Here is a 24,422-nt window from a genome sequence, read left to right as displayed (position 1 = left end):
GTCTCACACTGGAAGGATGGGAAAGAAAAGGCGCTGTCTGAAAGGAGGCCGCAATCACAAACCATTAAAATTCCTGCTCTTGGCTACCTTCCTTTATTTGTCACTGAAAATCACTTCACAACAAACTGTTGTCAAGTTTTGATTGTGGTAGGAAGCTGGGGGAAGATAGGACTGACTCTTTCAATGCTAAGGTCAACAAGGTGAACAAGGAAGGTTCTGAAGTGAGGACTAGGGTGGAACCGGGAGAAAGCAGTTCCTGAGCTCTTCCTTCCAGGGATGTTCCCCCAAGGGCCTGCCCACCAGGATCGTCACATGGTCAGGGTTTGAGGTAGGAACAAAGGGAACCAGGCATGGTATCTTTCCCCTTTTTTTCTCTCTGCTTCAAACACACATGTAAATGGAATAAAAAGAGAAAAGAAATAAGAAGCCAGAAAATAACCAGATGGCTTTCTATAATGGTTTTCATCCAGTTACAAAGATGTTTTGACAATAAGGTCCTAGAGAAAAGAACTGGAATATATTTTTCCACATTTCACTCCATACTATTCACCTACCCATAGACTAAACAGATCAGCGGCAAAAGATTTCCAGGAAGGTCATGGGAAGGCTCCTATGGTCTAGCTTGGTATACAGAGTCAGAGGCATCTGGCTGATTTGTTCATTAAAACGCTGCCATATACATCTGCTAAAAAAAAAAAAAATGTTCCCAGAGGGGCCCAAGGGACCTGCTCTCCTTCCCTCAGGCTTTCTCAAACCCTCTGGTTCAGATTCATACCCCCCTGTCTCCACTGGTCAGCTCGTAGTGACATCATGCTATGAGTCCCCACAAAACCTGTAAAAAACAGAGATGTGGCATCTCATGCCAAGGGTTCTATTTTTCCCCTAAGTGAAGAAACCGGAATTTCCCTGAATGGAAGCCTTCACGTCATTTTTTTTCTTATTATTCAAAATCCTACTGCATCATTCCCTCCTGAACAGCTCCTTAAATCTCCTAGCTTTTTTCCTTTTCATTCTTTATACAGATTTAGGGTTTCAGTCCTGAGTATCAATTGTTTGGATTATTCCCTTTTCACTCATGTCTTTACTCACAGTATCGCTCATTTATTACTATTATTATATTTTGAAACTGTATTTAAAATTTTTTTCTGTTTATAAAGGGAATAAAAAGTCACACAAAATATTTCTACTCTTCATGATTATAAAAATGTCCCAAGTAAATAAACTGAAATTTCTGTTTTTCCATTAATGCGTGTTTTGGGAACCATTGGATGCATTTTCATGAAATGTGGAGGGGATGTTTGGGATGGTTTGATTTATACTAGAAATTACACGGCCCACATGCCATTTACTCTGCGCGCCCTGGCAGATGTCCTCTTGGGCAGCTGATAGTGAGGTACAGGGAGGGGGGGGGGCCCATGCTGCCCATGGGGGGATTTGCCAAACATATAAAGAAACTAAGAACAGCTTCAGACATGAACTCCAACTCCAAAGTCCCAGGGACCAATGTTCTGCACTGCGGGCTCCAGATTAACGAGCGGAAGCCCGGGCTGTTCTGTTGGATGATGATGGGGCATTCTCCTGAGCTAGACCGGCTGGCCGGCTGGTAAAGAATACCAGTACTAGCAACAGTCCTCACAATAAAGCATCTGTCCAGTGTATGCTCTCTGCAAGGTCGGGAGCAGACACAAGACTTGCGGTGCTTCATTTAAACCCCAACAGCCCGCCGAAGTAAGTAATGCTCTTATCTCCTTTTCAGGGATGAGGAAATTGAAATCGATGGATCTTAAACAGACTTCCAGGGCACAAAGTTGGTAAGTGGCAGAGCCAGCCTTCGAACCCAAGGGTCGTCTCCATCCCAAGTCCCATGTCCCCACCACCCTGCGTATTTCCAGCAACAAGCGTCCAAGCTGTGGCCGGAGGGCTCCCTCCTCCCTCCACTCTTATCTGCTTCCTGAAACCACTGCGAGGTCTCCAAGCCCTATGCGCAGGGCTCAAGCCCATCAGTCTGATCCCAGGCCCTGCAGGGTGTGCTTCGCGGCAGGCGACTGACGCCCCACACGCAGCGTCTTCCTTTCTGACGCCCTGCCTCCAGCCCACACCGCTCAGGCCACGCTACTTCTCGGCCTCTTCATCTGGCGTTCTCACGTCCACCTCTCCACCTTCTGCCACCCTGCTCCCCGAGCCAACAGGCTCTCCAGCTCTGCTGCCAAGTCCTCTCAGAGCCAGGCGGCACCCTGTCCTCCCTCTGCTTTGCTCAGTGGAAGCCAGAGAAGTCTCTGACTCTAAACACCCTTTCTCCTCCCTCGACGGAGCGCTCTCGGAAGCGGACGCCCCTCCGCAGACGTCTCCGGCCGCGCATGCTCAGTGTAAGAGCTGCGGTTCGTCCTTCATCCGCATCATCAGACCCCCACCCCCACCTCGGGCCGCCAAGTCCCGCGCATGCTCAGTGTAAGTGCTGTAGGTAGTGCTTGGTACATATCATCAGATCATCAGATCATCAGATGCCCCCCCCCCCCCCCAACGAGTAGGGGCAGCCAAGACCCGCGCAGATTTCACAAACATTTACTGCGTTGTTCTACTGTGTTCTAGGCGTTGCTCTAGATACGGAAGATAAAGTAATAGTTAACAAAAGCGTGTAGAGGCCCTTCCCTCATGGAAGTTAACATTCTAGTGAAAATACCTCTCCATTCCTATGTTAAGCTGTATATTCCCACAGAATAGCTCTGGGGATAGACAGACTGGGATCACTTCCCAGCCTTTCTACTTACAGTCTGTGTGACCTTGGCTGAGTTAGTTAACCTCTCTTTGCCTCAGTTTCCTGCCAGTTGGGAAACATTAATAGCCTTTCCCTCAAAGTTGTTATTAGAATTAAATAAGTTAATACAGTTAACACATGTGAAGTATTTAGGATAGTGGTTGTGACGTTTTGGTTATAATAAGGCATGCCTTTGGTCTTGCATCTCCTTCCTGGCTCAAAGCTCCTAAAACCCTTGGAATTTCCTCAGGGATGATAGCAATAGAGGCGTCTTTTGTTATGTTAATGAATTACTTTAACAAAAACCGAGGAAGGATGGGGGTTGGTTGCTAGCAGAACCAAAGGTGTGATTAGAGGGTTGGAACTTTCAGACCCACCCCCCAATCTCCCCGGATGGGAGAGGAACTGAAGATTGAGTTCCATTTCCAATGGCCAGTGATTTAGTCAATCGCACCTATGTAATGAAGCCTCCATGAAAAACCAACAAAGGACAGGTTCGGAGAGCCTCTGTGTAGGTGAACAGGTGATGTACGAAGCAGTGCATGCTGGGGAAGGGATGGAATCTGCTTGTCCTTCCCCAAACCCAATGCTTGCGTTTTACATTTGGCTGTTCCTGAGTTATATCCTTTTGTGATAACTGCTGATCTAGCAAGTAAAATGCTTCTCTGAGTTCTATGAGCTGCTCTGGCAAATTAAATAGACTCATGCAGGGGGTCCTTGGAACTTCCAACCTGTACATCTCAAGTGGTGGAGGAGGGCAGTCTTGTAGCCCTTAACTTAGGGGATCTGGTGCTGTCCACCAGGTCATCTCAGAATTCAGATGAATTGCAGGACACCATGCTGGTGTCCACGAATTGCTTGGTGGTGTGGGAAAACTCTCCCACACATTGGAATTAGGTGCAGAATCCAGTGGTGCACTGTAAGGTCTCAATTTGTTAATTATTATTACTTCTTTTAGATAACTAAACATCTAGATGGCAGAGGAGTTTCTTTGGAAATTTATTTTTTCATTTATTTATTTATTTATGAAAAGATTTTATTTATTTGAGAGAGAAAAAGAGCACACTGGAGGGAGGATGAGGGGCAGAGGGATAGAAAATTTCAAGCTGACGCCATCCTGAGTGCAGAGCCTGAGGCAGGGCTCCAACTGATGACGCTGAAATCGTGACCTGAGCCAAAACCAAGAGTGGGATGCTTAATGGACTGAGCCACCCAGGTGCCTTCCCTTTGGAAAATTTCTTTAAGTGTCCTCCTCTAGGCTGTAAACTTCTTCTTCTTTTTTTTTTTTTTGTAATTTAAATTCAGTTAATTAGGTGTTATTGGTTTCAGAGGTGGGGCGGGTCAGTGATTCCTCAGTCTTATAAATAATACCCAGTGCTCATTACCACGTGTGCCCTCCTTAATGTCCAGCTTCTTAAAGGCAAGGGCCAAGTCTTCAGTTGTTTTGTATTTGCCATACCTGGGATAGTGCTTTCTAGGGCTTGTCAATGAATATATGCTCTTGACTGACAGGGCCAGTGGAGGAGGCCTCTGAAGGTCAGAGTGTATTTTGGCTCTCCTTGGAGCATGACTGTGTTCTCCTGAGAGGCTCCATTTTCATTATTGTATCTTTTTAAAGAGCGAGGAATGTATACTCAGTGCCTTCTATTGTTTGTGTAAAACAAATTTGTAATTTCTCAAGAAACAAGTCCCAAGGTTATCATGTTAAAAACATCCTTTGCCTCAAAGAGAAATGACAAGACTTACCTTGATTTTTCAATGGTAAAGGCATAGTTTCCCTGAGTTTGCTTAAAAGGTTTTTCATTTCTCGCATGTCTCTGTAAAAGTGACAAAAAGAAAAAAAAAATCAGCTGTAAGTTTTTGTAATGCAATCCCAAACAGTCTGTTCTGTGAGACAATTGAGAGAGGAGAGTCTGCGCTTAATTGTACTAGCTCTAGTTTCCAGTAGGCAAATATTGAATTTATTTTGCTTTTATAAGAAAAAAATCAGAGACTGCTGTCTCTGGAAGGAATGGGAACTACTCTGGCAAACATTTCCACAGGGCATTCTGCCGAAGGAGCCCTCATCTCTGCCTTGGGTTGGACCTGGCTGAGGTCAGAGAAGAGTCTCTGATAATGAGGCCGGTGTTGCGGATTTCTAAGAGGGAGGTCAGGGACATGCAAGTAGGATATCAGGGGTGCTCTGGGCAAAGCGGAGGCTGCGTGATGTTGCTCTCAGGCTTTAAGGTCTGATGGCTGTCGTGGTTTTATATTGGTTCACTCGCTATTGCCTCATTACTGCGATTGAAAGTCAGTATAACACAGGTGTTAGGGATTCACAAGGCTCAGCACTGATTAAAGTGACTTGGAATAAGGGGAAACTGATGAATTCTAAAACCTTCAGAGAAGAGCTCTTCATGATGGCAGGCATGAGGAGGGGGTGCGTGGAGAGGGAGAAGAAGGGAGAGAGAGCACCTGGGACAGATGGACAGACTGACCTTCTTCTAGCCCCTCCCATGTCAGTAAGCCGCTGCATCCCTCCAACATCTCTGCTCTCTCATCTTAGAATATATGTGATCATAAAACCACCCAACTGTGGAGCAGGAAGCCATGCCGAGGGCTTCTAGTTTGGGACAGGGATCAGTTGGACTTTTCAAATCCTTGGGGCATTAGTTCTCCACATGTTCTGGTGGTCATCCCCTGGAGTTAGTGCTCTTGAAATCACAGGACGGAGTGGCAGATTTCATTTACAAGAGCAAAAATCAGATACATCTTTTAGTTAACTCTAGGCAAACAATAGCAGCGGGTAATAAGAATTTAAGAAAGTTTTGGGGGGAGGATAGTCCAAAAGTTGAGGAAATTCTATCTACTAATTTTCCTTTTGCTGTATGGAGAAAAAAGAATTGCCATTTACCTTTAGGTTTGAAATCCCTCAGTTTCTTTCTTTAAGTAGGCTCCACACATAGTGTGGGGCTTGAACTCACAACCCTGAGATGAAGAGTTGAATACTCTACCAATTGAGCGAGCCAGCGCCCCTGCCTCAGTGTATTTCTCCATACACAACTGTTCTTTTGAATCTAGTTTAAGGACCAGTTGTCCTAGGGGAGGCCAGAGACCCCATAGGGTCTTTCCTTGAGTATTGACTAACATGTAAAAAGGAACTCTTTCTCCGCAATAGCTGATTAGAAAGGGAGAAAAAAAGCAGCCTTGTGGCTCAGTTGTAGAAATAAACGTACAAAAAAAAAAAAATCAGATTTCTTTTCCTTAAGTATATGTCGTTGGGGCGTTGATGCTGATAAGTCCCAAAGGGTATTTTTAGAGAGAGAAGGTGCAAGCGGGGGAGGGAGGAAAAGGAAGTCAGGGCCCATACATCCAGAAGTGCAAGGGGCACATTCTGATTTCCTATAAAATGTTCAAGGGTGGATGGGATGGGAGGTGGGCGGGCACATAGTGCAAATGGGTAAGGAACCCTGTATGTGAGACAGACGCAAGGTCTCCCCAGAAAGCACCAATTCTCAGGCGGCTACACAGAATCACTATATGCCAAGATCCCACCCCATGAGAACCTGATACAGCTGGTTTCTGGGCATGGGGCTCAGGAATCAATGTTTTTAAAAAGCCCTCCTAGTGATTTTAATGTACAAGCCCAGGTTGAGACGCAGTGATCTCTTAGGGTAGAGAGAGGGAGAACTTAGGAAGGTGCCTTCCCAGACCAGGTCTCTTGTGCCTATTTTTCTTAGTCCTTCCCACTTCCTTTGACCTGAATCTGGACTTTAAGGCTGAACTTCGAAACTCAGCTATACTCTTCTTCTTCTTCTTCTTTTTTTTAAATTGAGGTAAAATTGGTATATAACATTATTTAACTTTCAGGTGTACAACATTGTAAGTTGCCATCTGTGTGTCTTACAAAGTGATCACCACTACAAGTCTAGTTATGATCCATCACCCTATAACTGACCCCCTTCAACCATTTCAACCACTTCCATCCCCCACCCTTCTGCTCTGTAATTATCTACCTGTTCTCTTGTGTCTATGAGTTTGTTTTTGTTTTGTTTTCCTTTGTAGGTTCCACAGATGAGTGGAATCATACGGTATTTGTTTTTCTCTGTGTGTCTTATTTCACTTAGCATAATACCTTCACGGTCTATCCACATTGTTGCCAATAGCAAGGTGAGTAGTATTTCATTATAGTACACACACACACACACACACACACACACACATCTTCTTTTTCCATTCATCCACTGATGAACATTTAGGTTGTTTCAATTTCTTGGTTATTGTAAATAATGCAGCAATGAACAGGGGAGTGATATATCTTTTTGAGTCAGCATTTTTGTTTTCTTTGGATAAATAACCTAGAAGTAGGATAGCTGGATCATAGGGTAATCCTATTCTCTCTCTCTCTCTCTTTTTTTTTTAAAGAAATATCCGTACTATTTTCCATAGTGGCTGCACCAATTTACATTCACATCAATTGGGTATGAGAGATCCCTTTTTTCCACATCCTCGCCAACATTTGTTATTTCTTGTCTTTCTGGTACTAGCTGTTCTCACTGGTGGGAGGTGATACCTCATTGTGGTTTTGATTTCCATTTTCCTGATGATTAGTGATGTTGAACATCTTCCTATGTGTCTGTTGGCCATCTGGATGTCTTCTTTGAAGAAATGTCTATTCAGATTGACCATTTTTAAATTGGATTGTTTCTTTTTCTTTGTTGTATGAGTTCTTTATGTATTTTGGATCCTAATCCTTTTATTGGATATATGATTTACAAAAATCTCCCATTCAGTCGATCATCTTTTTGTTTTGATGACCATTTCTGTCACTGTGCAAAAGATTTTCAGTTTGATGTAATTCCATGTGTTTATTTTTGCTTCTGTTTCCCTTGCTTTTGGAATCGGATCCACAAAAATTACCATTGAGTCTCATGTTGAGGGGCTTACTGCCTATGTTTTCTTCTAGGAATTTTATGGTTTCAGATCTTACGTTCAGGTTTTTAATCCATTTGGAGTTAATTTTTGTGCATTGTGTAAGATAGTGGTCAAACTTTATTCTATTGCATGCAGCTGTCTAGTTTTTCCAGTTCCATTAAAAAATATATATAGTTTTTGGGGCACCTGGGTGGCTCAGTGGGTTAAAGCCTCTGCCTTCAGCTCAGGTCATGATCCCAGGGTCCTGGGATCGAGCCCCGCATCGGGCTCTCTGCTCGGCAGGGAGCCTGCTTCCTCCTCTCTCTCTGCCTGCCTCTCTGCCTACTTGTGATCTCTCTCTGTCAATAAATAAATAAAATCTTTAAAAAATATATATATATAGTTTTTCCAGCTCCATATAAAAAAAATTTTATTTATTTATTTATGAGAGCGAGCGAGTGAGAAAGTGAGCATGAGGAGGAGCAGAGAGAGAAGCAGACTCCCTGCTGAGCAGCGATGCCCTATGTGGGGCTTAATCCCAGGTCCCTCCGGATCATGACCGGAGTTGAAAGCAGACGCTTAAAGGACTGAACCACCCAGGGGCCCCTTTTTAGCTTCATTTGTTGAAGAGAATGCCTTTTCTCCATTGTATGTTCTTGGCTATTTTATCATAAAGTAATTGCTCATATATGTGTGGGCTTAATTCTGGGCTCTCCATTTATCATCACTGATACGATATTTAGGCTAATATGATACTGTTTTGATTACTGTGTTTTATAGCATAGTTTGAAACCAGGGACTGTGATACCTTCACCTTTGTTCTTCTTTCTCAGCAGTGATTTGGCTACTGAAGATCTTTTGTGGTACCATGCAAATTTTAGAATTATTTGTTCTGGTTATGTAAAAAGAAACAATTCACTGGAATTTTGATAAGGATCGAACTGAATCTGTAGATTGCTTTGGATAGTATGGACATTTTAACTCTGTTCTTGCAATCCATGATCATGGAATATTTTTTCCATTTATTTGTATCTTCATTTTCTTTCATCAGTGTCTTATAGTTTTCAGTGTGTAGGTCTTTCACCTTGGTTAAATTTATTCCTAGGTTTTCGATGCAATTTAAATGGAATTATTTTCTTAATTTCTCTTTTTGATAATTTGTGATTAGTATATACAAATGCCACAGATTCCTGTGTGTTGATTTTGTATCCTGCCACTTAACTGAATTCATTTATTAGTTCTAACAGTTTTTTTGGAGTCTTTTGAATTTTCTCTATGGTATGGTATCATGTCATCTGCCGATAGTGACAGTTTTGCTTCTTCCTTTATCATGCAGAGTCTAAGGGTTAGAAGCCTGATGTGGAGCACCGACCCCTCACTTCTTAGGAAAAAATTCTGTATTTTGAGACCCTGCCTCATTGTGGAACACAACACTTTTGGTGGAGTCTTTTTTGGCAAGGTAGGGTCTTTGCCTCTCCTACCCATCTCAGTGCTGTCCTTTTTGTCCTTTGTTGTGGAGGCTCTGTTCATCCAATTTGTTCGTCTTTTTTGTGAGGAAATTATTATTGTATATTTGTTGGATCCATGGGAAGGAGTGAGTTCCATCTTCTTATGCCACCATCTTGAACCCAACTGCACCCTCTCTTATTTTTATTTTTATTTTTTTACCTTCTTACAAGGTCAAAAAGCTTAGATACAGTTGCTGTGCAAGGTGTCTGAAAGGGCAAATGTCTTTGCTGATGGATTATGCCCTGAATCATGGCACTCTGGCAGATAGTTCTTCCTGGGAATAGAGCAAAGCATTTTCTATTTCATAAATTAAGACAAATCATTCCCTCACCATTTGTCTATAGCTGTATCAGACCATGCCAAACAGCTTTATTGTTTGAATTGTTAGATTTCCAAGCTTATACAAAATCCAAGTTTTATTAATAGCACATAATTACCACATGTTTCAATTTTCTATAAACACAGAAATTCAGTAATTAGCTTTAGAATTATATTACAATATGAAAGTAGAACCACAGTGGCTATAAATGCCATTGTGTGTTACATTTCTAAAAATAAAAAAATAAAATGTTCATTATCTTGTCAGTGATTCAGCTCCACACAAAGCACTCAGTGGAATTGCCCAGTATTCATTCAACTGCTTTGTGTCAGCTCTAGGGACATTAGTAGCAAAGGACATGATATCACTGTGAAGGCCAGTAAACAGGGGCCTTATCCTCCTGCCTCCCAGAATGGCATTTTTTGCATCTAGATGAGCCGTGGCACGTATTGTTATATTATTATTCCTTCCTTTTCCGAAGTGAAATTGAGTCACTGTAGAATCTCTTCTTCTCTAGAAGGAAACTCCCTATCAGTGAGCTATTGCTTGATAAGACAAATGCATTAACTGGCTTTGACCACTAAGGAGGCATTCAGCTATATTCTGGGAAAGCAAGAAAAGGGAGCTCTGTGAAAAGCTGTCAACTGGACAGAATGCTTAGTCCCTGACTGACAGCTCAGCAGGCCATTCCATACACCTGAAATGCAAGAGTCTACTGGTGACATCTTTGCATGATTTTGGATTCTTCTCCTTTAAGCAAATGGAAATTTTGGTCCCTACCCAGTGGGTGAGATGTGATGGTATATAGATTCAACTTTCTCCCTTCCCAAGGAAGCACACTGTTTTCATTTCCATGGAGACACAGTGTGGTACAGTGGTATAAAAAGAGGCCTGGGAGCCTGTGACTACTGGAAATCCTGCTAGCATTCTGCTTCAGGGTTTGGACTCCTTACTTTCTTTTACCTCAATATTCTGAGATTTCTGAAATCTGAATCTGAAAGACAAAAGCTGAATCTGAAAGAGAAAAATCTCAACTTTTATAGCCCCTAAGAGTATTTGCTGGAAGAATACTGGCAGTCTATTTAGGGTAACTTCCCACTTACCTTTCAGTGTTCTCGATGTCTGTGGAAACCTGCCAGGAATGTTGCTGAATATCTACAGGGGATGATGAGGAGTCCTCTAGAGCAGGTGTTTCTGTGCTCTCCTCAATTTTGCAATCCAAACTCTTGGTTCCCCCGCCAGGCTCCTTTCCTATGTCGGGGACAGTTGGAGGGGGGATGTTGGTAAAGAGAAAAGGAAAAGAAATCATAAATTCAGGTTCTGTAGCCAAGATACCATTGCAAGGATCATCTGCTTTGAGTTATAGGCTCCATTAACCCTAATAACTTTCTGAATACTAACTACAATACTAATTCAGTTTCTGAATAACATGAATATAGATATCTCTATCTCTGGCTATATAAATACATGTACTTGCATGTGTGTGTGTGTGTGTGTATAGCATGTTTCACAATATTCTGCAAAAGATAGTTTGAGGTCAGTACAACAAGATCAAGGCAAAATAAGGGTTCATTCTTTGATGCAATATGGGGGCTCTATAATCCATTCTTAGTGAGGTAGATCAGGTCAGCTTGGGAGGGGGGTTTCAGTCTGTGAAATCAAATTGATTTTTGGTTCTTGGATTCAAGGGCAACTAAGATGGCCAGGAACAGATGATAGCCCTCAGGAAGAATGGGAGCTCTGGCCCTTTTCTCTGATTCTGACCTTGGCTGTCTTGGATTCCTATCTCTTAATCAAATACACATTTTGGGACCCAGTATGTGGAAAGTAGTACTATCTTAGTATGTGGGAAACAGGAAAGATTATGGACTTGACTTCCATTTCCTTGCCTTTCCAACCTCTTTTAGTTTATGCTTCTGTGAGGGTATTCCCTCACAGCCTCAAGTTCAGCCTCAAGATCCAGACTTGCTCTGCTGAGACCATAAAGTACCATCAACTAAAGGGCCATGGAGTTCCTGGGTAGCTGTCCACGGCAATGCATGGCCAATCCACTAGGACTGTATTTAGCATGCCTAATCTCAAGTGAAAAAATCAGTACTTTCTAGAGACAAATCTCCAAATTGGTTCAGTAATAAATTCATATGACGTTAAATGGGAGTTATAGTCTATGGCCCAGAAAGCCTCTGTTAACATCTTTGATTCGGCCGTGAACTTTGTCTTCTGCAGGGGTGTGTCCTGAAATCATGGGAATGACTGATCATGAAGTCAGAGAACTGAATTTTGTCAGTTGTTCATTCACTCTTTCGTTTATTCACTTACATATATTTCCTGAGTGTTAGCCAAGTATCAGGTACTGGGATTGATGCTGGATTGTTTCTTTTACCCTTTTACACAGTATTATTTGTAGTGTGTAGCTGCAGCTGGAGACAAGTTGTTAAGAATTTGTTATAGCCCACATCATTGAATATCCATGAGATAGCAGCTACACCAGGTTACCTCTCATCTGTTTCCCTATTCCTGATGTGTGTTTTGCATGGTTAAAAAAAAAAAACAACATAGGGGTGCCTGGGTGGCTCAGCTGGTCAAGCTGTCTGCTTGTGGCTCAGGTCAGGACTTCAGAATCCTGGGATAGAGCCCTGCGTCGAGCTCCCTGCCCAGTGGAGAATGGGCTGCTCCCTCTCCCTCTGCTTCTTCCAGCCACTTAGGCTCTCTCTCTTCCCTCAAATAAATAAAATCTTTAAAAAAAAAACCCAATATGAACAAAACAATAAAACAAACACACTTGTGAACAGGATGGTAAAATCTAATAGGAAGATTTTCCCTTGGATTCCTGGCTGAAGGAGACTAGCAGTAAATCTCATCCCGGGGCGCCTGGGTGGCTCAGTGGTTTAAGCCTCTGCCTTTGGCTCAGGTCATGGTCTCAGGGTCCTGGGATCAAGCCCCACATGGTGTGGAGCCCCGTGTCAGGCTCTCTGCTCAGCAGGGAGCCTGCTTCCCCCTCTCTCTCTGCCTGCCTCTTTGCCTGCTTGTGATCTCTCTCTGTCAAATAAATAAATAAATAAAATCTTAAAAAAAAAAAAATCTCATTCCTGACAATTCTAACCTATATGGCAGCAACACCAGGAAACAGAGACAAGCCATTAAGTTGTAATTAACTGTTCACCATTCATCAACCTATAGTTGAAATGGACCTCGGAATATTCAGCCAAAGCTCAAACACAAGTTTGCTGATGAGAACTTTTGATCCTTTTGTGTGTACTTTATGCTCATTGATCCTGAGTGATGGAACTGCTTTTCCAATTTTATGGTATGCTGTTGGGGTGCAATTTAATTAAGCACGTAATTTAGCATATTATCATTTCACAGTTGGAGGCCACTGACCTCTTAAAAGCAATTGCATTGTGCTTCCTGGGAGAGTGCAACAAATTCAGTCCATCTGCCACCCCCCACCGGGCAGGGTTGGCCTTAGGAAGCAGTTTTGCAGGGGTGGCTGAGATCTGAGAGAGAAGCAAAAGTGGGGGAGGTGGTGTCCCTAAAATTCTGAAGGATTGGGCCATCTGAAAGCACAAATGGCTGCTGTGGTCCTCCTGTGGAGCAGAAATGCCTTGGGGAACACCGCATGGTTTGGGCAGCAAAGGGAGAGGAAGAAGATACACACACAGACCCGGTCCTCCGAGTATCGGCTTTGCTTGGCTTGGGGCCACCATAGCCCCTGTCCTGTGGTCAGAGCTTTCATTCAAATGAGGACAGGGGAGGACACAAGGTAGTGTGATGCTCTTTCTCGGAGCCCTCTCTTTATCTCATTCATATATATATATATATGCACACACAGAGATGATATACTTTTTACATAAAAAGGCACAAATAGAATCCTTTCCACAAGCAGTGTGTTTACACTTACTGCCCATAATGCTTCTACTGCTTCTATAAGATAAATATCATTCTGTAACCTTTTCAAAGTAAAATAACGGTCCATATATTCCTGAAACACACATGTGACACACCTGTGAGCTTGTAATGCCAAGTCATCTCCTCCTTCTCTTCCTTTTTCAGGAACTAGTTCTAACTCTGCTAATGTAGATGAACAAAAATAAAAACCTTGGATGTTGGACTTGCAGTTTAGTGCTTTCTAGCAGCTCACACAATCTCTGCAGAATTTTGATCATATTGTTTCTTCTCTGGCTGAAACATCTTGAAAAGACAGAAGGGATCAGTATGAACTTAAGGGGTTTTCAATTCCATAGTATTTGTGGGGTCAAGTTCACTCTGCTTGTAGATAATAACTTTCTGGAGGGCATCCCTTCCCAGTATGGAGTCTGTTTATTGTCTTCATGGTACTTATCTCTTTTACAAATTATCTTGCTTATGTATTGGTTAACAAATTAAATACATTTTTATTATATTTATTTATTTTTTAATAGTTTATTTAAGAGAGAGAGCGAGTGCCTGCACAAGCAGGGGGAGTGGCAGAGGGAGAAGGAGAAGTAGGCTCCCCACCGAGCAGGAAGCCCGATGAGGGGCTCTATCCCAGGCCCCGGGGAGCGGGACCTGAGCCAAAGACAGATGCTCAACCCACTGAGCCACCCAGGCACCCCATTACCTTTTTAATAGTACATAAATTTGAATACGCTTTTTTCTTGTAACTCTTTCTTATCTCTAATGCTGTGTATTCATGGCTCCTGATTACTTTGTATACCATCTCCTGGGTTCCACATCTTTAGCTTTCTTGGATTCAGTTTTAATTTTGTTGCAGCATATCCTTGACTGATTATTTCAGAGCCTATCTGGAATGTAAAATTTTTATTCTTTAAGTAACTGAAAATACTTTTTTCTTCTATCTCTCTCTTCCCCTCTCTCTCTTTGTGCTCACACTTAAAGTTTAATTGGCTGGATGTAGAAATCTATCTTAAAAGTAAATTTCTCTCAGAGCTTAACTTATCTTACCTTATCTTATCATGCCTTATCTCTTGTCCATTTCCACAGTGATTTGTATGGAGCCTGTTTACAGCTCTCTGAAAAATTTGTAGGGTATTATCTTTAAATTTTTGATTTATGAGACGGTTCCTAAATTTGTGTAAGTGTAGCTTCTCTTTCTGTTCATCTTTGTTGGCATTTGATTGGCATTTACAACCTATCTTCCCTTTTTTATTCTGGAAATTTGCAAACCACCTGCAAACTTGCAATAACACAACGGACACCTAGATATTCTGGTCTCACCAACTGTTAACACTTAGCTGTATTTTATTTCTTTTGAATTTAATTTAATTTAATTTCTCTATATGTATGATATGTATATAGGTCTCATATATATAGATTATATGGATTATATGTAATTTCTATATTTAAAACTACAAATAAATATCATTTTTATGACCCATTTAAGAGTAAGTTGCAGACATTAATAACACTTTATTCTAAATACTTCAGCATGCATCTCCTATAGAACAAGTATGTTTTCCTCCATAAGCTCAAAACAATGATTGCACCAAAAAAATATTTAACTTGGATTAAATATCCAATACAATTTGATACAATACTATTAATTAATTTGTGGACTATATTCGCATTTCCCTAGTTGTTTCAATAATGTTTTTTCTAGCTTTTTCTTAATCAAAGGCTCCAGTTAAGGACTGTGCCCTCTATTTGGTCGTTGTTTTTCTTTCTTCTCCTGTTGTGTAGAAGAGCACTCTAGTCTTTTTGTCTCTCATGTCATTAATATTTTTGAGTGAAGAGTTCAGGCTGGTTGTTTTATAGAGAGTCTTTCAGTTTGGATTTGTCTTCTTGTTTCTGCATGTCTGGGTTCAGAGTAAACATTTTTTGGCAAGTGTATTATAGAAGTGATACTGTATCCTTCTTAGAGCAGTGCATCTGAAAGCTCATGAGTCACTTTGTCCCATTGTTGTTAAGTATTATTGATTGCTTGGTTTCTGCCCAAAGCCTTTCATTCCAATGGGAAAAAGGGACCCACCATTATAGATGTACCCTATTCCCTTAGTGATTACTAAGTACCCTATGGAGTGATTCATTGAGAAGTTACGGCATTTTCAGCTTAAGTAGTTTTTCTGTTTTTCTTGATTATCTCCTTCTCTATTCTCTCCATTCTTTCCGAATTCCTCTTTCTTACTGGAGTCTCTGGAACCATCCTACATGTTTCTTTTCTTTCTTTCTTTCTTTTTTTTTTTTTTTAAAGATTTTATTATTTATTTATTTGCTAGAGAGAGAGAGAGAAAGAGAAGGAGAGCAAAAGCAGGGGGAGTGGCAGGCAGAGGGAGAAGCAGGCTCCCTGCTGAGCAAGGAGCCCAAATGTGGGACTCATCCCAGGACCCTAGCTAGGATCATGATCCTAGCGGACGGCAGACACCCAGTGACTGAGCCACCCAGGTATCCCCATCTGATATGTTTCTTAACTATCACCCCACACTCCACATTTATTTTGGGGGCTGAATTCTGGGAGAATACCTTGACTTGATCGTATAGTTCACTATTTTAGGGTCTCAGTATATTCATTATAATAATTGTTAAGAACTGCGAAGGGTCTGAGATTTTACTCTGCCTGTGAGTTAGCCTGCCACAGTTTCATGGATCCTGGAAGAAGACTTGAGACTTCTAAGTCAGATACAAGTTTGTTACTTACAGAACAGCAGTGGCCAGACTATAAGCATTTGTGTTGGTTTCTTGAGTCCTAATTCCCACAGGGAGACACAGAAAGGGCCAGATCACTACCGGTGGAACACACGGCTATGTGACAGGAGAGGAACCCCGAGCTTAGGGATCCTGCCTTTAAAAGCATGTCTGCTCTTTGCCCCACAGGGAAACATTTTCAATTATACTTGAATAGTCAGTATGCCCTGCCATGGGGAGAGACACTATCTCTATTTTCCAAGGCATTTACTGAGTAAATATCCTTGAAAAGATAGTATAAAACAAAGGGCAGTCAGTGCCTCACTGTATAAGATGTACAGAAATGCAAGAGACTGGAGAGTTGTCTCCCAACACCAATTAACCCATCTATTTCATTTTTATTTGATTGATAATATTATTATCCCCAACAAATCTGGCTGCTTCCTTTTCGTTATAGACTATTATTGTTCTATGGATATGGTAGACTCATAAATCTCTGAGAATATCAACTACATATATGTTAAGTTCTTCATCTGTTCCCACTTTATGATTTTTAAATTTGTCATCCCTGGATGTCTATCCAGGTTTATCTGTGAGGATCTCAGTTTGCCCATCACTCTGACTATAGTGTCCTCCTTCTGGCTATTATGGAGAAGGAACAGGATGTATGGCTGCAAAACGTGTGTTTCAGGCTTGTCTTCTGTGTGTTTCTTATCTCCAGTGTAAGTTACCTGGGCACCTGCCTATTTTTTGGGCCCCCTGTCTATTCAGAGTTTTCTGTTTAAAACTTACTACTGCGAGATATACTGAGCAGTTTAGCCTGGGAAAAACGTGAGTAATGTGCTCACTTTCTTCTTCTTCCACGGCTGTCTTTATGCAGGCACAGAGTTATTTCACACTCGGCTCTGCTTTGCTGCCCCGTCAGGACAATCACACCAGATGTCCTCCTGGGGCGAGCAGTGATGGTCTCTGTTGGTCACTGTGGGGCAGCCCAGCCTTTTTTTTTTAAGCCAGCTTGTTCTGAATGCAATTTCAAACCTTAATTTCCCTGACAGCAGTTCCAGAAATCCTTCCTGTGATTTGCATTTGTTGATTCCAGCTTCAAAGTATTTCTGGAATTGATTTTATTTTTGCAGTCATTTTCTCCTGCCTGAATTTCTTTTGTTTCTCTTTGAGTGTCTTACCAGCTATGGTTTCTCCTGTTCGTTTATATCCACCAATCCGTTCCCATTAGCTTTGTAGCTTTGCGAAATTCTCCAAAATTTCTGGTTTGTAGAAAGCATCCTTCCTTGTTTTTCAGGGGCGTAGAAGACTACGCTGTGTTTGCTGATCTCTGTTTTCTTTTCCTCCTTCAATTAGGAGGGGCCACGGGACAGAACTATGGCCAATGGATTGTCAGTAGGAGTGATGTAGGCCTCTTCCAAACTGGATCCTGAAAATCCTCCCATGTGACTCCCCTTGCTTTCTTTTCTCCCCCTGACCTTTGAGTGGATGTGTATAATGGAAAGAGCAACACTGCTCACCCATCCCAGCTCTGGCATTGGACTATGATGTAGATAAATAATGAACTTGTATTGTTCTCTTCAGCCAAGATTTGGTGTTGTTTTGTGTAGTAGTTACTCTACCCTGACAAATCTAAGAACTAATATTTTTTTTTTTTCATTATATCTTCTTCTGTTATTTCAATGATTTTTTTGTACTATGAGGGGAAATACAGGTATGAGTTCGGTTTCACATCTCTGGACAAGCTTTCCCACCAATTACCTTCCTCTTTTGATGACAGATGCAGAATGAAAGCAGTTCATTCTTTCATTCAGTAGTTATTAACTGAAACTTTAGCCTGCTCTAGGCACTATGCTAAATTCTGATGATATAGAGGTGAACACACTCAAGGAGATCAAATCTAGAGAGGCCAACAGACAAGAAACCAAACAACTACCCCTCAGTGTAAAAGGTGCTAAAGGTTGTGCCATGGAAATGCTTGGGGGCCATGTTGGGGCTGTATCAGCCCAGGATTGCAGGGCCAACGAAAGCTTCCTGTAGGAAGTCCATCTCTGTTCTGACCCAGAAACTAGGCCAGATGAAAGGGATGAATGTGAAATGGGTAGTATGTCCCAGGTAAAAGGAGCAACTGAAAAGAAGGTGCAAGTTTAGGTACCTACAAGTAGTTCATGATCCCTGGAGAGTGGCATGGCAAGGGATGGGGGCACGTGAGGTGGGGGTTGCTAGTGAAAGAGGAGGCTGGAAAAATTAAGGTCAATACATGCATGTTCTTCTGAATAGCATTAACAAGGCAGCAGAAGAGTGCTCCTCAACCCTGGACAGTGGCCAATTGGAGTTCTTTACCACTCACTTCCCGGCTTTGACCAGGTGTCCTCAGAGTGGATTATCAGTTCTCTAACATCAGGTGGGCTCTCTGCCCTGCTCTCAGGAAAGGGACCAACCAGCTTACAAATGGTAACTTCAAGTCGATGTTTTACTTTTCCCAAGAGAGTAAATATGCATTTAAAATCATTTCTGATTATGCAGTGAAAAACTCTGGCCCCTGAAAAATCAATTTCAGGCCTCAGTGAACAAATTTTTTGCTCAAGGAGGGGACAGGGGTAGGGGAGAGAGTCTGTAGAGTACCTTGAAATCATACTAAGCTGGCTTTATCACTGTTAAGAACTAGGACATCAAAAAGTTGGCCACTTTCCTCAGGGCCTTTCAGGGCTTTTTGCCTTTAGCTCCTTTGGGATTTCCATGTATTTTTAGCTTGTTTATGGATAATATAATAGGCATGTTTGAGGAACAGTTAAGGGAAACCACCCATGAAGCACATACCAGTTTGGAAAGCTGGTTATTCTTATATTCGTGAGAAATGGTCAGTTGTTTGGGAGAAATAAAAAACACATCTGATTGTGGGGCAGCCTCAAGAGTTCCATTGAGCTCCCTCCATGTCAGAGGTCCTTGGCACTGGCCCTGGCAGATGGGGCTGGGGTCCTTTATTTACAGATGTAGGGGGTTCTTTATCATACTTGACTTTGACTTTCATTCTCTTGATTTCTTATTTCTTCCACCCTTTTTCTTCTCCATCTGTATTTTCCTCGATTCCTTTTCCCTTTCTCCCTTCCATTCCTTCTTGCTCTCTTGCCCATCTTCATTCAGTCCACCAGTGACACTGGGAAGCACTGCTCTAGATAGTGTCTCTTTGGAGGCCCTGAGTTTGACCTCTGGTGTCTAGCAATGTCAATATTATCCAATTGCGTACATTTCCCCAGGAATCAAAACAAAACAAACCAATCTTCTCTGAGCTAATATTATACCACTGCACTATCATTTCCTTGATGATAGGGGCAAATTTCCCACGTTCTTTGTACTCCTGACACGTTATCTGCTATGCTTAGGGAAAGCTTTCACAACAGTTTCATCCCGACTGTGAGCAAGATGAACATGGTCTACATGAGAAGCATGTATGGAACCTTATCCAGATAGTTCTTCTCACTTTCAAGGATTTCTATAACTGGGAGGTGCAACTGTGAAAAAAATGGAGGAAATGGAGGCTATTTGTGAGGTAATCCACCTTTACTCCCGTGTTTCTAAAAAGCATGTAATTTGCATAGAAATAAGTTATACTAATTCAGTTAGTTGTTCACCTGTACTAAAAAGTAGTTTCAAAGGCTTTTCTACACTGTGCTAGGAAGATACTCACAGTGCCATAAGACGCATAGTGAAAAATAAAAATGTTATCATCAACAGAGCCCCCTTCTTACCCATACACTGGAAAGTAAACATTTTTCAATTCAGAAGAGATACATGACTCTTCTCCTTCCCCCATAGTCCTTCTCTGTGCTCCTGACCATCCCTTCTAGGCTAGCTCCCCAGTCACTTTGTATGATATCACACATTCTGTTTTAATTGCAACATTACTGACATTGCACTTTTTAGTACTGGGGATTTTTAGAACATTTTGAATTTTTTTTCTTTTTCTTTCTTTCTCTTCCTTCCTTCCTTCCTTTCTTTTCTTCCTTCCCTTTTTTTTTTTAAACTGTTTCTCTGCACTAGATTATATACTCCACAATAATAGAGATCTCTTCAGCCTTGGTTATTAAAGTCCCTTAGCACCTCTAACAGAGCCTTAGATATGATAGGTTCTCATTAAATTTTTGTTCAAAGAATGAGTGTATGTTTTCACTCAGAATTTGAATCATAGTCTGTTTTAAGATTCATTCTGCTTTATTTCTTCTAACCTGCTGCACTATTTTAGTATCAATTGCCTCATTACTTTGGAAAATAAAGTCTTCATTTGTGGAAGTATTCTGTTTCTGTTTTTTTTATTTTTTTATTTTTTTAAATAATTTATTTATTTGACAGAGAGAGATCACAAGCAGGCAGAGAAGCAGGCAGAGAGAGAGAGGGAAGCAGGCTCCCTGCTGAGCAGAGAGCCCGATGCGGGACTCGATTCCAGAACCCTGAGATCATGACCTGAGCCAAAGGCAGCGGCTCAACCCACTGAGCCACCCAGGCGCCCCGTCTGTTTCTGTTTCTACGTTGCTTGTTTCTGTTACTGGTGTGGGTCATTTCCTTTACATTTCTTTTTTTTTTTTTTTAAGACTTTATTTATTTATTTGACAGAGAGAGATCACAAGTAGGCAGAGAGGCAGGCGGAGAGAGGGGGAAGCAGTTCCCCACTGAGCAGAGAGCCCGATGTGGGACTTGATCCCAGGATCCTGAGACCATGATCCCAGCCGCAGGCAGAGGCTCTCAACCCACTGAGCCACCCAGGCGCCCCTACCTTTACATTTCTTAATAGGAGGCTTGAATACTTCGGAGTCTTTTCTGCTCATATTCTCTTCTTTGTCTTGAGTGCATCCTGTGTTTTGCTGGATAGCAGTTCATTAATTTCTTATTATAGCATCTTGAGCTCTCAGCTTCCACTAGATTTTGAATTAAGATTTTTCAACTTTTAACATTCCTCTGTCCTTTCCCTTGGTGATTACAATATAGCCTCCAAGGACTTGGAGGCAATTTTGCTGTAAGCTGGGGCTGAGAGGTGGAGTGGAGTCACAGAGGGCCACTGACAGAGCAAGGTGAGACAAAAACACAGATGGAAAGCTCAAGTTCATGCGTGAAGGGGAGGGGCACAGGAGTGTTCTATTGTGTGTACTCCTTTGAGAGTGGCCATGTTGCCAAAATGGATCGAATAGGGGAAGAATGTGAGAGAGAGGAAAGCCGTGGTCAGAATAGCAGGATCACTGAGTTCCTTTAGAAATGTGGCTCTACTTTCTGCCAACAGAGTGAATGAGACCTGCAATCTCATTTCCTCGGGAGGCAGGCAGCAGGTGCTGATGGTCAATGCGATACATGGGCTCACTTATGGGAAAAGATTGCCTACCTAACTAAGTGTGAAGAAGGGAGAGCAACTGTTTTGCACTATAAACATAGAAATTACACTCTGTCAAGCAGTGGTCCAATCTACAATTTTAAATGTTAGAATATGAAACTACAAAATGACTAAAATTATTCCCATCTGTCATCTTCTCGAAACAAACAATTCTTCAGAACCACACGCTACGTGGTACAACCCAGTGCCTTTATTAAATCTGGATTTTTACCTCCCATTACTGTAATTGCCTTTAATTTTGTTGGCCATGAAAAAAAGAAAAGCATTTTATTGCTGCTTTTCTTCTCTTTCTCCTGCTCCACCTCTACCTCCTCCTCCTTCTCCTTCTTTTTGGCAGTAGCGTGATCTTGTAAATTACAAAAAAGATTTCCAAGTAGACTGTACCAATGAGACTTAATGAGACAGCGAAAATGCGAAAGCATGGTGCATGGAAAGAGCATGAAGTTCCACTGAAGATACTGTTAAGGACACAGGATACTTCTAATTGGCTTAATTGGGAGAGGAAAACAATCATCAGTACTAAATTCAAGCTCACTGAAGGAGCTTCAAAATGATTTGAGCCTTATTTTTCCCAGAAAGAAACCGTACTCTTTGCCCTTGCAGTAACTGTGTGTGCCCTCTTTCTCCAAAGGGTAAGCTCATGCCTACCCAGTGGTGAAACTAAATGTGATACACGGTATGTGCGGGACTTTGGTGCTAGCCATGAGGGGAGTAGAATGAAAATAAATTAAAAGTCCACATAACTGTGAAACACTTTGGCCTCAGTATCGAATCTCAACAACAACAAAGATTGGCCAGACTGGATGATTGGATTACAAGTCCTTCCCTCTCCCTGATGGAAAAACAATAGTGAAGTAGAAGGGAATGGCCAGCCGGTGACACTCACACAGAGCAAGAAGAAATTAGCTAACCTAAGAGTTAGCCAAATGCTTTTTTTTTTTCTTTTTAATCATTAATTAGGGAAAGCATAACAGAAAGAAATTCTAAGCAGAAAGATATTTCGAGTGTCACAGACTACAATGGGAGTCACTGTTGCTGAGACTCAGAGGACTACTGACTTCCTGAATGAAGGGACTTTGTGAGATCTTCTATACAGGCCACTCCCCTAACTTGAGGCCACACCAGAGATACCACTATGTTTGGAAAAAGACTACATTATCCGGCATCTTAAGTCTTGGTAGGCAGACGTGTGTATATCTGGTGGAAGGGGACTGGTTTCTTGATCCGTGCTTCCCCCTGCCATCTCTACCACCTTTCCTGAGGTTTGGAATCACCCACACTTCAGGTTCCACTCCATTGCTCATTTAAAGGCTTTGTGGAGCGCCTGGGTGGCTCAGTCAGTGAAGTGTCTGCCTTCGATTCAGGTCATGGTCTGGGGGTCCTAGGATGGAGCCCTGCATCAGGCTCCCTGCTCAGCAGTGAGTCTGCTTCTCCCTCTCCCTTTGCCCCACCTCCCAACTTGTGCTCTCTGTCTCTGAAAGGAATAAATAAAATCTTAAATAAAAAAAATTAAGGCTTTATATATTTTTCCATAATCACACATCCTAAGTCCATTTCTTAGTAAGTTACTCTGGTAGAGCCTTCTTCCCCATCCCTTCCCCATTTCTGGTTCTCATGCAGTCAGAATGCTTAGGCTTTGCTCATTCCCCAGTGTCTACTGTTATGTGTGGTGACTATGTTTATAGGACAAGATGCATGTTACATCTCTTAATTTGCCTGACTCTTAAAGTTTCATATTCTTGTGCTGTGGTCTATGGATATATTTACTCCTTTTTCTTTTTTTCTATTTGACAGACAGAGATCACAAGTAGGCAGAGAGGCAGGCAGAGAGCAGGGGAAGCTTTTGGCTCCCTGCTGAGCAGAGAGCCTAATGCGGGGCTTGATCCCAGGACCCTGAGACCACGACTTGAGCCGGAGCCGAAGGCAGAGGCTTAGCCCTCTGAGCTACCCAGGTGCCCCTCCTTTTTCTTTTTTTTTTAAGACTTTATTTTTAAGTAATCTCTACATCCAAAGTGGAGCTCGGATTTACAATCCTGAGATCTAGACTCGCATGCTTTACTGACTGAGCCAGCCAGGCTCCCCTGGACATATTTCTTCCAGTTATTTCTGGCAGTCCATGGTCACTGGAGTCAAGTGTTTCTATTCTTTTCAGCCAGGGCCTTCCAGATTGGTAGCAGCAGATATCATAAACTTATTGTGTATTAGCTGAAGGCTTCTGGACACAGGTTACTCTCCACTTTCCAATGACACCAAAGAAAGAAAAAGCAAAAACTAGTGACATCAGCTGACATTTTCTATGCCATCCTGATGGTGGGAATATAAACTAGTGAACAGTATAAACAAGCCAGGACTTGAAAACAATTAGAGGGTTAATCTCTTAGGTGTCATAAGGAAATTAGTGGAGAAAGTAAAGAAATAGAGAAGTGTAATAAAAAAATGGGGCCAGGAAAATTAAAAATGATTTCTTTAATGGAACCATCCCTCCCAAGAGCTAGTATTTTATTTGGCATTCCAGAAATTTTCAGGGTATTTGTCCAGCGTGTATTTTCATGCATGTTTTCTAGTGCTTTATTTTTTTCTGGTTTAATGACATTTTGTGGGGGGGGTCTACTTTTAGTGACTTATTTCCATTTTTGGTGTTGTTTTTAGATTTTAAATAAGACTATTGTCTTTATGTCTAGTTTGAAGATGTCTCACTGATAAGAAAATGTCCTTCTCCTCATTGCTGCCTTACCTCTATGGGTACTCAGAGAGGCAACAATCCATAAGACAGCTCTTGGAGGGGTTTTCTGGAAACACAGGAGGCTGACCAGGGGTAGATGGTATATACATACTTGAAAAGAGTAAAGAAGTATGGCTTGCTCATTATAGATGGTGAGTAGAGAAGGTTACAAATGTATTCAGTTAAAGAAACATCTCCATGAATTGTTTTTTAATTTTTG

At 41.8% G+C, this 24,422-nt stretch overlaps 1 protein-coding gene across 3 annotated transcripts in view; it reads right to left on the bottom strand.

Annotated features, from left to right (window-relative positions):
• Positions 1-24,422, bottom strand: part of RGS7BP (regulator of G protein signaling 7 binding protein) — a 99,046-nt gene that overhangs the window by 12,109 nt on the left and 62,515 nt on the right. For 2 of the 3 annotated variants that reach the window (XM_047730457.1, XM_047730458.1), the window contains exons 4-5: positions 10,580-10,727; positions 4,502-4,572 (exon numbers count right to left, since the gene is read on the bottom strand). In XM_047730457.1, the coding sequence (XP_047586413.1) occupies positions 4,502-4,572; positions 10,580-10,727 (219 nt within the window). Of the gene's footprint in view, positions 1-4,497; positions 4,573-10,579; positions 10,728-24,422 lie in introns of those variants that run through there. The other variant, XM_047730459.1, reaches the window with a different exon arrangement.

This window comes from Lutra lutra, chromosome 5 (genome assembly GCF_902655055.1).
Source record: "Lutra lutra chromosome 5, mLutLut1.2, whole genome shotgun sequence".
NCBI classification, from domain to species: Eukaryota; Metazoa; Chordata; class Mammalia; order Carnivora; family Mustelidae; genus Lutra; species Lutra lutra.
Note: the sequence above shows the minus strand (reverse complement) of the source record. Positions and strands in the feature narration are given on the sequence as shown.